The sequence below is a fragment of the Citrus sinensis genome, chromosome 6, assembly GCF_022201045.2.
Source record: "Citrus sinensis cultivar Valencia sweet orange chromosome 6, DVS_A1.0, whole genome shotgun sequence".
Classification (NCBI taxonomy): domain Eukaryota; kingdom Viridiplantae; phylum Streptophyta; class Magnoliopsida; order Sapindales; family Rutaceae; genus Citrus; species Citrus sinensis.
In genome coordinates, this window is record NC_068561.1 from 2,131,323 (window position 1) to 2,148,114 (window position 16,792).

The window sequence follows — 16,792 nt, forward strand, 5'->3', positions numbered from 1 at the left end:
GCCAAATTGCATGCAAAACTACTTCCCTTTTGTAATCTTTTGGCAAAAGAGAGGGAGTAATTTGTTTCAAGTCTTCAATTGCTCAATGTAATGAGTTAGGGGGAGTAGTATTTTCCATTCTAGGGAGAGATTTTATTCAAGAATTTTTAATTTTTGGATTCTAGTTCTTAGGGAGAGTTTATATTTTTATTGCTGTTAATTTTCTGCTTAATGTTGTCTTTCCATTTATTGATCAATAAAATTAGCATTTTATTTTAATTCTTGCCTTGGTTTATTTTCATGAACAAACATGCTAATTGTCAATTATTTTGGTTAGTTCTTTGTTGTTGTTTATAGTTGTCCAAGTTCATATCTTAGCGCCAAAGTTCATGGAAGACTTGTGTTGGATTGCTTTTGCCACAAGAATGCCAAATGGGGAGATTGTTAAGTCCATTATTTATAGAGTTGGCATTTTATGACGAGTTTAGTTAAATTGGAAGTTTATTTATTGCATACCTCGTAAGAGAGATTAATTTATTAATTTCCTAATTTAGTGAGATTCCAATTTATTAGAAATATTTGTTTCCTAATTTAATTAGATATCTATTTTAGCAATTCAATTAATGGTGAGATTCTATAATTGGCGCATGAGATCTATTTAGAGCAAGAAGTTGGTTCAAACAGGAAGTCATTAAATGCTCTAGATACTTCTTAGGAGACAAGTAAGGCAAGAAAAACATATTTAATCATATTCAGATTCATGGGAATTATAAGAGGAAAGAAACTCTTATTTGGAAAGAATCCAAGTCTTTTAAAACTTGCTATTTTGGTGAAACCCTAGTGTCTATATAAAGAGAGATATTTCACAATTGAAGGGTGATCGCACAACACAGAGCATAAAGCAGATAAGTAAAATTCGGTCTCCTCCCTAAAGAATCTGGATTTGGCGCATAATGTTGTGTTGATTTGTTTTCTTATCTTCTTTTCATCTCTGTGGAGAGTCTATATGGATCTTAAATCACTAGACATTGAAGAATTGCTATTGATCACTTTGCGAAGTGCCTTAAGGATCGTGGATCAAGAGGGGTAATAATTATTCAAGAGAAGCAGATTCATTATAAGGTTGAGTAAACTGTAAGTGAGAGTCTTAAGTTTGGTAAATCCATAGGTTGTAACATCTCAACTTAGTGAATTGTTTTTCATCTAAGCGTGGCCTCGTGGATGTAGGATTGATTAATCCGAACCACGTAAAAACCTCCATGTCATTTATTTTCTGCATATTATTGTGTTTTTAGAAAATTAATTTTTTAATGCGGATGAACAGTAAACATGAACATTAAACGTGAACAGTTGCGGTGAAAAGCAACAGTGAACAGTGAAATATAAGTGTGCAACCCAAGAGGGGGGGTGAATTGGAATTTTAAAAATTATCCTAGCAAATCCACACAACAAGCAATCTAATGTCTTAATAAAAATTGAAAGCAATAAGTTCAATAAAAGTACAATAAATAATGAGTAAGGGAAAAGAGAAACAAACACACGAATTTTTACGTGGTTCGGCAATCTCCGCCTACGTCCACGCCTCCAAGCGATCCAAGTTTGAGGATTTCACTATCCAAGCCTTTCCAAGGCTTCAACCGTTTACAATTGACTTCAAGGTGACAATGAACCTTTACAACAAAGAGATTATCTCCCAATCTCTTCACTCAAGTGTCTCACATACTCAAACTCTTACAATTGAGATGAAGAAATGAAAGTTACAATAAAACTCACTCAAAGAGTAGATATTCAAAAATGAAGAACAAGAAATGATTCAATGTTTTGTGTTTTGCAAATTGAAAGCTCAAGATATCTCGTGTGCTTTTTGTTTATGCTTGTTGGAGAACTTGAAAATGAGTTGGATTTGAGTTCTTATAGTTTGAGCTCAAAAACTAGCCGTTATGCACATTTTGGTCGTAACCGGCTTGCCGTTTAGGAATCTGGTAAGCCGCTTTTATATTACCGTTAAGGCAAAAATTTGAATTTCAGAATATCCAGCATGCCGCTTGCAAAATCCGGTAAGCCGTTTATGCTCTAGCAGCTTACTGCCCAAAATCCAGTTTTCCGTTTAACCATATCCGGTAAGCCGCTTGCTACAATGACTGCTACAGTGAAATATTTTTTAAATTTATAGTTTGATCCCAAAACTTTATAAAACTATATTATGGCCCAAAACGTTATAAAAATTTGCAAATAAATCCAATTTTAGAATTTTAAATAATGCTTTGTCAATCGCAAAACTTTCTGAAATTGTGATTTCGCCCAAACTATGTGAAATTATAGGATGACCTAAAAATATTTAAATAGTTTCAAATAGGTCCAAATCTGAAATTTAAACATTATCAAAGATTTTAAAATACTTTCATTTTAGTCCAAAATACTTTAATTCCATAACGTCATTTTCTTATTATAAAAGCACAACTCATAAATCGTTGCTTAATCAATACATGTGGTTTGTTATCATCAAAATCAATATTTATAGCCATATAGGCTAACAAACAGTACTTCCGAAAAAAATTAATGACGTAGGTAATTTTTTGATTTTTAATTACCTACATCTATTTTCGATAGATCTAAATTTCTATCACAAGTGACCACTGACCAACACACATTAAAGTTGGGCAAATAACTGTGAAAAAAATGCTTGAATTTGTTTAATCCACCAGATTAATCCATAATATTTCTCATTTCATAAGTCAATAAGTGGAAAACTTTTGAATGGGAAAAAAAAATCTGAAACACGAGATTAGAGATAATTTGAAGATTTGAATTACTGAAATACCAATTCAAGAAAGCTACCTATCACATAATCAACGTTATCATATTAAAAAAAAAAGAAAGAAGGAAAGAATCCTATCATGTAACCTTTAATAAATAAAACCATTTCACATACTTAAAACCAAATAATGAAGGGAAAGAAACAATTTAAGACGTAGCGTACCAAATAATAAAAGACTTTAAAACAATGGTTAATTTCGGCCTATCCCTTTCGCGAAGTGACAATCTTCAAATCGCCCCCTTATTATTGAAAATATCAAGTTATCCTAAGACTCGTTATCTCTTTGTTATTTTTAACAGGTAAACGGATAAAATAGTATTTGAACATTTTCCTAACAGTCAATTAACGGAAAAAGGTCAAACCCAGGGAGACTAATTTTCATGGGTCCAAATCCTTCTAGGTTTTTTAAAACACAAACAAATATTTTAAATATTTATAATATGTTCCCTAATACTTTAAAATATTTTTATTTTTTTGCCTATATGACTAATTTTTTTGAACGGATTAAACTTTACCTTTTTGTATTTAAAATTTTTATTTTAAAAAATAAATATAGAAATTAATTAAAAGTGAAAAATGGAAAAATAATAATATTTTACCTTTTTTCATTTTTTTATTATTATCATTATTATTCTTTTTTCATTTTGTAAAGGTATTTAAAAAAAATATACATATAAAAAAGGAAAAATCAAAGAATAAAAACAAACAAAAAAAGCTACTGGAATTTTACCAAACACCTTCACCACACACAACCTAGAAATCTTCTAGTTCTTAGCTTATTCACTAGACTCAAAATATTAATCTTCTAAGAAAAACAAATCACATAAATTAGAAGGACAGCAGACTCCACTTTTTTTAATCCATTCCCACAAACGGCCAAACCAAAACCGAAAGCCGCACACCTTCCATCATCCTAATTCATATAGCACTATTGTTGATGCATCCACTTGGATAGGATTTTAACAAAGTTCACTCTGGCTATTGTTTCTTTATTTCTCTTTCTCCTTCTTTTCCTAACTTTTTTTTCCCTTCAAAATTCGTCATTGCTGAAGGTAGCTTTAAAAACCCACTTGCACAACACACACAACCATTTAATTCTACCTTCTTTTTTGTTAATTTCAACAAAATTTAATACTCACTCTTATATTTTATTTTGCAAATGACTTTCACCCAGTATTTTCAATTTCCCTAATGGATGATTGGTTGTTCTGGGTTTTGGATTTTATAGATTTTGATTTCTGGGTTTTGGATTCTAATATGTAGAAATTAAGTTTTAGTTTTGATTTAATGTGAGATTAGATTTGAATAATGGTTGTATCGTTGTCATGTACATGAAAGGAAAAAAATGAAAAAAAAAAGATGAAGGAGTAAGGATGAGAAAAAAACAAATGAAAGAAAAAGACGAAGAAAAATGAAAAAGACGAAGAAAAATGAAAAAGACGAAAGTGGCATGGCTTGTAATTTTGAAATTTGATCTTGGTGGCATTATTGTGATTTACATACGATGGCATGTCTTATAATTTGCTTAACTAATATGTCTAATTTAAGAAATCTATCAATTTATTTAGGTCCACTAAATTATTTCAATAATTATTTTCTAATTTTTTCTTTACTATTTACATATTAATATTTTAATAGTTAATTTTTTCATTTTTCAATGACTAGCCATACATCAACTTTTTTTTTTCCATTTTTCAATGACTAGTCACACATTAACTATTTCTTTTAAGCTTTACAATGCTGTTACAAGAATATTCTATTAGGGTATGGAGTACTTACATACTTTTATGAGTTAACAGCGGTCAATGGTTAAAGATAACGAGTTTTATGGGGTAATTTGATGTTTGGGAAATCATCAGTCATATACCCCTAAATGACACCCGTATCAAACGTGTATGAATATTTTTCAAGTGTATCACTCGTATACCCCAAGTTGACAAAAACTTCTGCCATCCACCAATCCGTTAACTTCCATTTGCAAGCGCTGACATCATAAGGGTAATTTAGTCTTTTCAGATTGACGAAACTTTGATTAAAAAAAAGACATGCCATCCCATTTACCTAGTAAAAAATGACATGTCATATTATATATATTAATAAACATGACATGTCATATTATATATATTAATAAACATGACATGTCATCCCATTTATCGGATAATTGTTAATAATTGCTAAAACAAAAACTACTTTACAACCGAATCTACTCCTCTAAAATTTAATCTAAATTTTTGAAGATCTGTCCAAGCTCCAATTGGAAATTTTTATGATATAATATGTATAATTGTAAATAATGTGTTGTTAATAATTTTTTATGGTATAATATGGATTTTTTTTATGGATAATTGTTAATAATTTGTACCATTAATAATTCATTTTTTTAGTCAAAAAATGTATTGTTAATAACAAAATAAAAAAATTGTATATTGAAAATTTATGTTAATTTTTAGGGTAAATTTATCATTTTTACCTCATTTTGTGTTTCAAGGGCAAAATAGTCAATTTGCCACAATTCTGTTAACTTTCTAATGGAAATTAACGGATTGGTGGACTGCAGAAGTGTTTTGTCAACTTAGGGTATATGAGTGATACACTTGAAAAGTGTTTACACACGTTTGATACGGGTGTCATTTAAGGGTATATGACTTATAATTTCCCTTGATGTTTTCAATAATAAGGGGTGATTTGAAGATTGTCACTTCATGAAGGGGGTAACCTAAAATGAACCCTAAAAACAATAGCCTCAAGTCCTTAACTATGTGGAAGACTTTTAATTTTTAGTCAGAAGATAATTAATACCCATAAAATAATCGGCACATAAGAGAAATGTAAACTTAAGGTTTTTTTTTTGAAAAAAAAAATTAAAACATAACTCACCAAATAATAGAAGACTTAAAGACAAAAGCCTTATTTTGTATAGAAGACTTTAATTTTTAATCACAAGACAATTAACTCAACAGCAGAAAAGTTGATGTGCTCATAATTTATCTATTATTTTAATGCTTTCATAATTAATTTTATGTTAAATTATATTTTATTATATTAATTTTTATCTTAATTTTTATATTTATTCATTGTAGGAATATTGGGAATATTCATGAGAAAAGAAGCTTAAAGAGGAAACAAATTGGAGTATAATGGAAATAATGTGGAAGTAAGAGGGAAAAAAATAAAAAGCCAAATCAAGGATGATTGAATTTAATCATCATACATGCAACACATGGGGGAAGCATTGAATATTTGGTTGACAAATATGGCAGCAAGTTGGGAAGCATTAAAGAATTAATTTGCAAATTGGCAAATTAAACTTTACAAGTCACGTGGATGGGCTTAAAAGGTGGCTAGAATTGTTTTGTTTTGAAATCCTTTTCATTTAAGGATTTGTGGGCTGGATTTGCAATCCTTTTCCTTTAAGGATTTGGAAGAAACCACAACATTATAAAAGAGAAAAGCAGCCGCACAAAAATAAGAGCAGCCAAGAGAAAATAAAGAGAAGAGCAGCAGCCGCAAGTTTTGAGCAAAACCGAGAGCAGCAGGAATAATTTGGAGCAGGAGGAGGACTCATTAATTCTTAAGTTTTTCTTTTCCTCTTCTCTATTATCTTGCTTGAATGTTTCTAATTAAATTAATGAATTCTCTTTATATTCCCATGAACTAATTTATTTTACTAGGGCTACGATGTAGCCTAACTATGAAAATTTAATTCCATAAATCTATGTTATTTTGAATTAATTCTTCCATGATTGAGTGTTCATTATTGTGCTTAATGCTTTTAAATATCTGGCCAATATTTGAATGATTTGAGGATACATAATGAGACCGAGAGGAGATTTATGTATTTTTGCTCTGTGTAATGGATGACATGAATTGAACGAAAGATAGAGATGTGCCAACGTGATTCGTGCAGTTTTATCTAAGAATTTCCATAGAACTTAATGAATCTTTGCATATTTAAATTCACATAAAGATATAGTGGGTTGATATGTGGAGATATTTTTGATATTACTCGAGAGAGGATATTGAATAAATTAGGGAAATTTACTGTCAACATGGGTAATAAACTTTAATAGCATAGATGAAGGATTAAATTAGATTGGTTATGGTGAAATCGGATGTCCTAGTGTTTTAATCTCTTGGTGATTTCTATTACTGCTTGCATCCTTATTTGATTTTTAGTTATTTTAATTTTTAATTTAAATTCGTTTATTTGATTGTTCAAATAAATTAGGGTTAGGATAATTTCGGTAACTAATAGGATATACAATCTCTGAGGGACGATACTCTACTCTTCATTATATTACTTGTGCCGACTAGTACACTTGCTAATTTACGCAACAAAAGTCAATTACATAAAGCGCATCATGGAATCCGAAACATAATTTTCTTCTTTTATAAATAAAGGCAGTTGACACTACAGTTAAATTACAGGTTAAAAAAAAAACTCAATCTAGTTTAGTTTAGAAATTGAAATCTAGTATCAACTGGAATCACTGGATCAGTCAGTCTACTTCAAAAATTGATCTGTTATTAATATCTAACACAAGGTATATGGGTAATCATGGGCCAATATTTTGCATTATCCATTCTGCACCTTTTCTCTATCAACGGGCACTCATCGATAATTAGTCGCAAAAGTGATTTAGGCAGGCCCTGTTTTGAAAAGTATTTGAGCTTCGGACAATTATCGAGATCTAGAAATTTCAATGAAGTGAGGTTTTCACCAATTGAAGACAGGCGTTCCAGACTTGGCATATCTGAAATCTTCAGTTCGGTTAGAGAGGCGGGAAACCGTGGAGATGACACCAGGTCTGGAAATCCTCCGCTGATTTTTAATTTCCTGAGAGAGTTGAATCTGTTCAATCCCCACTGGAATAATGGCTTTGATATCTTCAGATCTTCAAACTCAAGCGATTGGAGGTTGGTGGGAAACCCATCCTCTGGGAAAGATACCAAGCTAGGGCATCGACCTATTTCTAAATGTAGAAGAGAGGTGAGATTGTGCATGCTGTTGGGTAACGCCTTCAGATTCTCACAACTCCAGATCATGAGCTCAGTCAGTTTCGTAGAAGGCAATCCTTCTTCGGGAAATGACTCAAGATTTGGCCATCCATCTACCCTAATCTTTTCAAGATGGTGGAGATTATGCAAACCGACGGGTAATGATTTAAGATTTTCAAGCCATGAAATAGTGATTTCTTCAAGGGATGTGTTGTCCAACCTTTCTGCTAACGACTCCAGCTTTGAACAGTCTCTGATCTTGAGGTACTTAAGAGCCTCAGGTAGATTTCCATTCCGTGACAAGAAAGCAAGATTCGAGCAAGAATTGACCTCAAGGTGCTCCAGCGTGGCAGGTAACTCGCTTTCTGAAGAAAAGGATGTGAGGCAGGTGCACCCACTGCTGCTACCGCGGATGTCCTGTTCCCCTGTCAAAGTCCTTAAATTATCACATCTAAAGATAATCAGCCGCTTCAAGCTCGGAGGTAGCTGGATTCTGGCAATATATCTCAAAGAATCACAGTTATGAATGTTCAGACTTTCGAGAGATGTACTGCTATTTTGCATCCATGCCTCAGGGAAGGATTCCAAAGCATCGCATCTTGCTATTGTAATTGTTCTCAACTGGGAAGGCAAAGCAACCTCTGGAAATGAAACAAGTGACTTACAACCCCGAATCTCCAAACTCTGAAGAGATGAATTGGAGTTGTGCATCAGTGCCTCAGGTAAGGATTCCAAAGCATCGCATTCTCCAATTTCAATTGATCTCAACTGGGAAGGCAAAGCAGCCTGAGGAAAGGAAACAAGGGAAGCGCAGCCATATATCCGCATGTCTGTAAGGGAACTAAGGGTGAGCAATGCTTGTGGCAGCTTTGTAAGGCCTTTACAGTCACTCAATTCCAAAAATTGAAGCCTGCACGGCAACTCCGGCTGTTGCTGGTCATGTTCTTCCTCTGTTACCAAGGAAAGAAGTTGGGAACATCCTGAAATCTGCAGCTGATTAAGGGAGCTAATGTCATGCAATAACCGAGTTTCACTCTGCCATAAATATGTTTGCTCGTGAACATAACAAATCTGTAAGTTTTCCAATTTAGGTAGCCCTTGCTCAAATAGACCAGCTAAAACCACTTGATTTGCTATATCCCTTAAAAATATTGATTTCAATGAGCTGAAGTTGATTAGGCTGCTGAACACCACCCTTCTACATCCATCGATATGTAATTCACTGAGAACTGGAAGACATTGAATTGTCACTAGCAGCTGTTCACAACCTACGATGACGAGCTTCTTCAATAAAGGAAAACGTTCCGGCAATGTTCCTTGCAGCTCAGAACAACCCACAAGAGAAAGCATTTGCAGCTTAGGAAACCCTTCAACTGCTTGACCTGCCCCACGAGGAATCCACTCTTCCCATTCCTGCATATCATGAAAACGCAGAGTCTCCAGTGATGGAAAGGGTACTGAGCAACTGTCTCCATAAAACTCTGGACCCACGCTCTTTACTCCATCCATTCCACTTATCTCAAGATGCTTTAGAAATAATAGCTGCCCAACTGGCGGCAAAGATGTACACATGCCACAACTTAAAACTCTTAGGAGCACCAATTTTGAGAATGAGGGATCTCCTAACCAAACTGGAAATTTTGTACCACCGTAGCCTAGGATGGTGAGCTCCTGTAGAGCTTGATTTGGTTTTAGAATGCTAAGAACACGTCTGAAATTCACTTTGGTTGAGGTTACAAACACGCCTTGGCCTTGCACTCCATTCAAGCAACAAAGCTTTAAGATTCACCTTGCTGTTTAACTGAGCCTCACTGGCATCGCCAACATCTTTCACATTCTCCAACATCGAAATTTGTAGTGTTCCCTGAAGATGCATCAAAGACCTTAACTCTCGAAGACTAGAACCACTATCCTTTCCAACAACAAATCTACGCAATGTCAAGAGACAAGTCAATTTACCGAATCCCTTTGGCATTTCTTTCAATGAAAGAACATTAAAATTTATTAGATGATGCAATTTTGTTAGGTTTCCCATGTCTTGACACAACTTCTTGAGCCAATAACAGTCTTCCAATAAAATTGTATACAAGTTGTACAGTGAGTTAATTGAGTCAGGCAAAAATTGAATTGAAGTTCCGGATAAGTTTAGAAAGCGTAAATGCTTCAAATTTCCAATTTCATTTGGTAGCTTGGAGATGCAATACCCACGCAATGAAAAGACCCTTAGGCGCGGGAGATTCAATAGCATCTGAAGAACACTCCAAGCCAAAAAAGTGCCCCCATATTTTAACTTCATTGGTAAAAATGTACGCAAATGTTTCACACCACAGATGGACTCCAACCTATTTTTGCCATCATATCCTCCACGAATGTACGAAAAATGACGAAGACTTTGAGAAAACTCTTGTCCGTTTTCACCTGCTAATGCATCCTCCATTCTGAAGTATAGCTCCCCTGCAGCCCATCGAGCAAGGTCATTGATGAGATCATGCATCACAAATCGGGATGCATCTTTACTTGATTGTTGAAATAATGACCTTGAATGTAACTCCCAAACGAACTCGCGGCCCAAATCTTCCATTTTCCTTCCATTGTATTCTTGATCCAAGAAACCTTCAGCCGTCCACAATAAAATTATCTCTTCTTCTTGAAATTCATAATCTTTGGGAACCAATGAGCAGTAAGCAAAGCACTGTTTCAACTGTGGAGCAAGAAAATGGTAGCTCACTCTTAGGGCTGGTAAAATATTACAACTTTCCTCTCGTAAATTCCATATGTCAGTATTGAGAACAAATTCCCAGTCTCTTGGGTCATCTCTGCCGCGTAAAAGGCCGCCAAGAGTCTTTGCGGCCAAAGGCAATCCTCTGCACTTCATCGCTATCTTCTCTCCAACTTCCTTTAAGGATTGGTGCATGTTGAAATCCCTGGCCCCCAAGGAGATTTGAGTGAGCACACACAAACAATCATCATTTGACAACTCTTTCAATTGATACGCTGGATCAACCCCCATACTTTCTGCAACGCCTAGATTGCGCGTTGTGACAACAATCTTGCTTCCGGGTGCACCAACTCCGAAGGGACGGCTCAAAATGCTCCAATTTTCGTAATTCTCGTTCCACACGTCGTCCAAAACGAGCAAAATTTTTTTTCCTGACAATTGCTTCTTCAGTTTCACTTGAAGTGAATTTAAATCGTCATCATCCTTAATCTGATCATCAGCAATGGACCTTAGGATTGATTTTGTTACCCTGGAAACATCAAAATCCTCAGAGACACAGGTCCACGCTTTGATCTGAAAATGACGTTGCACTCGATCATCATTATAGACAAGCTGAGCAAGAGTTGTCTTCCCAACGCCGCCCATTCCATTTATAGAAATAACAGGGAATCCATCGTCAGCTCTTAAATCATCCCTCAGCAACAATTCAACTATCGCCTCCTTATCTTTTTCCCTGCCATAAACTTTGGCTTCATTCACCAAAGATGTTGTGGGTAATCTTTGTCCTACATCCCTGGACTTGCCAACTGAAATTACATTTTTTGAATCCAGCAGGCCTTTCTGCGTTGAAATAATATCTTGCAACCGAGCAGTGATCCCCTTTATTTTCGATGTCATCATGGATTCAAACTGAATCGATCGAGGACTCAAGTTGGTGCAGCGAGTGTGAACGAGCTTCCGAAGCTTATTTGTGTTTGCACTCAAACTGGGTTGACCAGCAGCAGCTGGTTCTTGACGCAACAACTCCCTCCGCAGAGCTTCAGTTTCGAACTCATCCAACACGTCTTCAGCGTCATAAGCCAAGTTCTGAAGATTGTCGAGCCACATCTTAACTGACTTCTCCCTGGTCTGCCTATCCTCAGCATCAGCAAGCACTGCCTGAATCATCTCCAACATTCCCTTCCACTTGATGAAATCAGCCTTCAGCTTCTTATGCCGTTTAAACAGCTCAAGTCCCTGTGAAGCCAGCTTTTCGATCAGCAACTCAACTGACGCACTGAGCACCGCCTTTCCGATGAATGACATTTTTCTCTTTTTTTCGGTAGAAAGAAACTGAGTACGTAAATTATGAAAAATGAAGGAAAAAGAACTGCAGAAAGTGGAGAAAGTCTAGCATGTGATTTTGGTTTGTGAAGAGTAGAGCAAGCAAGAGCGGGTAATGTGAAATGGTGTATACAAAAAACAAAGCTTTACTGACCAAAACACCACCATGCACCAATAATTCAGCTAGCGACGACCAAAACATAAAGTCAAGCATGAGTAAATGGTTGGGTTATTTATCTTTTACCATTTGATTATTATATAAAATATTTTAAAATCATTTGATAAATAATCATTAATTGAATATTTAAATAGTTTTATTTATTTTATTTAATAGACAATAATATATATGGTCTGTAATAATAGTTTTATCTTCTTCAATTATCATTAAATAATAATACTTAACTATCCATGGGTGTTTGAGAAGAATAATTTTATTTTATTTGCATGAAAGGGTAATCTATCAGAAGAATAGTTCAAAAGAAAACATGCAATTTGGGTAGTGGGTAGTCATAATTACTATAAATAAATGTAAATTAAGAGAATGCAATGTGAAATAGGTTAATATCAACAAGCTTTACTTGACGCACCAGGCACCAATAATTCAGCTCCACCACCACGCGGAAATTGCACCATTTATGCCACGAAAGTGTCTTTCATCCATACTCACTAATTTGGTTTGGTTATTTATCAAAGATGTCATCTACCATTTGATTATTATATAAAATATTTTATAAATAATCAATTAAATATTTACATTATTTTATTTATTTTATGACAAGCGATTTTAAGTATAGACAAATTAAGTAGTTATTTAAGGCCTCATATTTCACGTAGAACCCTTGTAGATATTCCTCTAATAATATTCCAATCAATAAAGATTTTTGAATTACATCTTATACAACAACCTATTTTCATTAAAAAATTAATTATTTAATATTAAAATCTCTGAATTTTAATGTTCATTTTAATTTCTATTGAAAAGCTAATACAAAGAAAATTATTTCATGCATTGGCTCACTACTGAAGTGAAAGAAAAAGAATGGATATAATTTATTGAAATACAAAGTCCACTGACATATCTTATAAATAATTCATCATCTCAACAATCTAGGTGTTATAATTCTGAATATTCTATTTAAAAATTAATATTATTCTTATTTATTTACTTTTATAATAGTTAAGTAAAAAATGTATCTTCTTCATTTTTTTAGGATTTTTTTAAAATTATTTGCGATGTTCTTGATTATTGTTGAAATTTAAGGTATAATTAAATATGGATTAATTTTAATCTTTTTTTTTCTTTTTGTTAAATATTGAAGGTTGGTTTTGAATGTAAGGAGGTTTCCTACAAAAAAAATTTGCTTAAGGCCCTACAAAAAAAATTTACATGAAACCAATGTCGCAAAATATATGTAAAATATTTAAGTCAAAATAATCTTTAATATGGACATATACACTTGTATAGTTGATACATATTTGAATTTCAAATAATATGTCACCCATCATTACTTTTCATGTGTTAAATAATTGTTTATAGTTGCATGAGATGATTAAGCAATTCACAAAGCTATAGTCAAGCACGAGTAATTGTATTTCAAAGTCATTATATGTTATTCAATTGAGTTATTCAATATATAATTCTGATGCAACACCGCCACCCGTTTCGGGCACTAAAGTCAAGCATGAGTAATTGTACATTATTACATATCAGATAGAGTATTGTTTATTAAATAAAATAAATAAACTAATTTAAATATTTGATTAATGATTATTTATCAAATGATTTTAAAATATTTTATATAATAACCAGATGGTAAAAAATAAATAATTTACATTTGTTTATAGTAATTATCACAACCCAATACTAATTTATTATAAATCTAATTTTAGTATTAGTTGTCTTTTAAGTTAATTTTAATTTTTATTGATAGTGAGAAGCTCGCCAATAAGATTTATCTCCATTGGTGATTGAGTCAAAGTCATTATATGCTATTCAATTGAGTTTGAAAAAAAAAACATATATTACCCTTTTATTCAAATAAAATTAAACTATTTTTCTTAAATAGCCATGGATAGTTAAGTACTATTATTTAATGATAATTGAAGAAGATAAAACCTACATAAATTGAACGAAGTATGGTTTGTGATGAAGAGTAAAGCAAGCAAGAGAAAGCAATGTGAAATTGGTCAACAATAACAAGCTTTACTTGACCCAGCATTTATCAACAATTCAGCTCCACAACCACCGTGCATCAATAATTCCAATAATACGACAATTCTTTAAAGAAAATCGAAAATAATTCAGTATAGCGATGGCCAGGTTCCGGCCAGGCAAACACGTTTCTGCCACCGGAGAAGCATGAGTAATTTGGACTTTTTATTGATCATAGATATCATTTATCATTTGAGTATTATATAAAATATTTTATAAATAATTAATTAAATATTTACACAATTTATTTATTTTATTAGGGGAAGTTTTAAGCAAAAATGAATTGAGCAGTCATTCAAGGTCTTATGTTTTTGGTAAACCACATTTTTAGTTATTCCTCTAATAATACTCTAATTAATAAATATTTTTGAATTGTATATTGTAGGACAACCTATTTTTTCTCGAATTAAATTACTACTAAGATTTGTTTTTATACAAATAGCTATAATTGATAATATTATCTAATCATTAATTATTCATTACTAGTCTTTCGTAGGAAAAATAAAATAAATTCTTTTCCAATTTCATTAAAAAAAACTTAATTATCTAGCATTACAATCTCTGAATTTTACTATTCATTTTAATTTCTATGGAAAAGCTAATACAAAGAAAATTATTTTATGCATTGGCTCACTTTTGAAGATTAAAAAAATAGATATACAATAGTTTCTTGAAATGCAAATTCCATTGTCATATCTTATCAACAATTCATCATCTCAACAATCTAAGTGTTATCATTCTCACTATTCTATTTACAATTAGTATTGTTCTTATTTATTTAATTTATAATAGTTCTCATCAAAGTGAAAAAGATGTCTTCATGATTATTTTTTAAAGATTTTTTTTTAAAAATTGTTTAGGATGTTCCTGATTGTTGTTGAAATTTAAGATATAATTAAATATGGATGAATTTTCATCTCTTTTCTATTTCATGTAATTGTTGAAGGTTTTGAATATAAGGGGGTCTCCTACAAAAAAAATTTGCCTAAGGCCCTACAAACTCTACAGCCGACCCTGGTTTTATTTAATAGGAATTATTGTATCTCTTATGCAATATCATGTATGTAATAATGTATAATTTAAATAATTTACATCTGTTTATTATAATTATGAATGAATACGTAATACCTAATTTACTAAATATTTAATTTTTTTTATTAGTCATCTTCTTGACTGAAAATTCTGTCATAACCGTGACATAATACAGAATTTTCTTTTCGATTTTCTCTGTTGCCAAACAGCAGCTTTGCTTCCAAATTAGATTTACTTTACTTGGCATGGGTTGAAATACATTGAACAACCCAACATAAGGATTTCGTCTCATTGGCTTGTGGTTTGGATTAAATATTTGGCCAGGCAATGAACAAATTAAAATCATCAGTGGTTGGATTGATTATATGTTTACTAACTCGACATGCATGAAAGTGAAATAACAAATGGACATCAGATGTTAATACCACTGATAACCATAAGTGAAACAGCAAGTTAACAAATAATGAAGACGCAATTACCTTATGATTGTTCTGCCTTTAAAGACAGGACGCGGAATTTCCATTGGTCAATAGTCTGCAACACATTAACTAAATCAATTCTTACAAAATTGCAATATTTGAATTTATTTTGAAATTGAAATTACACATAGATGAAAGAGAAAGAATTTTGCACGTGTCCATCAAAAATGAATTGTATATTTTGTGTAATTGCAATTTTCAGGGTAATGCAATTGCTATTGACTTTTATATGTATGAAGTTATGGAAGTAACAAGAAGATATGCTAATATATAGAAACAGGGACATACCCAGGATGTCGCATTGAGGACTAAATTAAATACTAAATAATGAAAATATATATTGTAAACATTAAAAAAAAAAAAAAACACACACACGGAGTTTGTCTATGGATTCCTAATAGATTTCAGATTACAATGTATATAAATAGTGTAACAATTTAAAAAAAAAAAAAAAAAAAAACTCAAGGGAACGGTTGCAAAAGGAAAATGATGAAGAGCTATATAATTTTTATTTTTTTCACAAAGATATTATATAATTAATTTGCAGGTGGGGTTGGGGTATGCACAAAGGCAACTTAAGAGCACTTTAGGCCGCAGGCCAGCAACCAGAATCTCTCTGTGGAAATTCAGTCTCAGATTCAAAAATAATTTCATAGCTACAATGACTATTCTGCTAATATATGACACGCTTTTTGTTTGAATACCTGTGATAAATACCTGCAACACAAAGATTAAAGAAAATATAAAGATTTAAAAGCTAACATTATTAATACCTATCACATAATGTTCGCCGTCTCTTGGAGTTAAGACGGAGTTGGCCTAAAGCAATATTTCTTTTGCTATATGGGATGCACTCAGCTCACCAAGGTTAGCCATATAATGCAGAGTGGAGATTTTCATCATGAGCCATTCTAGTCGGAAGCAACATGGTAATCAACTAAGACAAATAAATGACAGCTTTGTAAATGAAAATTGTGTTAAATTAGGGCCTTCATTCTGAATTATCTGCGCTTGACTTTTAGTCTCTGCTGTCATGAATCGGCAGCTTGGCTGGTGACAAAGAAGTCAGTCTCTAGGGAAATTCAGTCTCAGATTCTGCTTCCAAGTTTCATAGCTACAAGGACTAGCCACTAATATATGACATGCTTTTGGTTTAAACATATACCTATGATAAATGGGGACATGAGGTCATTGTTAAATTCATTGCTTTAGACAGTAGAGACAACTCCACC

The 16,792-nt window shown here is 32.7% G+C and overlaps 1 protein-coding gene and 1 long non-coding RNA gene across 7 annotated transcripts in view; one reads left to right on the forward strand and one right to left on the reverse strand.

Moving 5' to 3' along the window:
* The window catches only part of LOC127903020 (uncharacterized), a 127,009-nt gene extending 117,474 nt beyond the window's left edge, over positions 1-9,535 (forward strand). The window contains exons 3-4 of one of the 2 annotated variants that reach the window (XR_008055775.1): positions 8,572-8,868; positions 8,967-9,535. This is a non-coding gene — a long non-coding RNA (uncharacterized LOC127903020). The remainder of the gene's footprint in view (positions 1-8,571; positions 8,869-8,966) is intronic. The other variant, XR_008055776.1, reaches the window with a different exon arrangement.
* LOC102628440 (putative disease resistance RPP13-like protein 1) overlaps positions 1-16,792 on the reverse strand; it is a 143,090-nt gene that overhangs the window by 119,269 nt on the left and 7,029 nt on the right. Inside the window, exon 2 of one of the 5 annotated variants that reach the window (XM_052443554.1) lies at positions 10,333-10,369. The exons of 3 other annotated variants lie outside the window; for them this stretch is intronic. In XM_052443554.1, coding sequence (XP_052299514.1) covers positions 10,333-10,369 — 37 coding nt within the window. Of the gene's footprint in view, positions 1-7,291; positions 8,157-10,332; positions 10,370-16,792 lie in introns of those variants that run through there. One more of the 5 variants, XM_052443556.1, reaches the window with a different exon arrangement.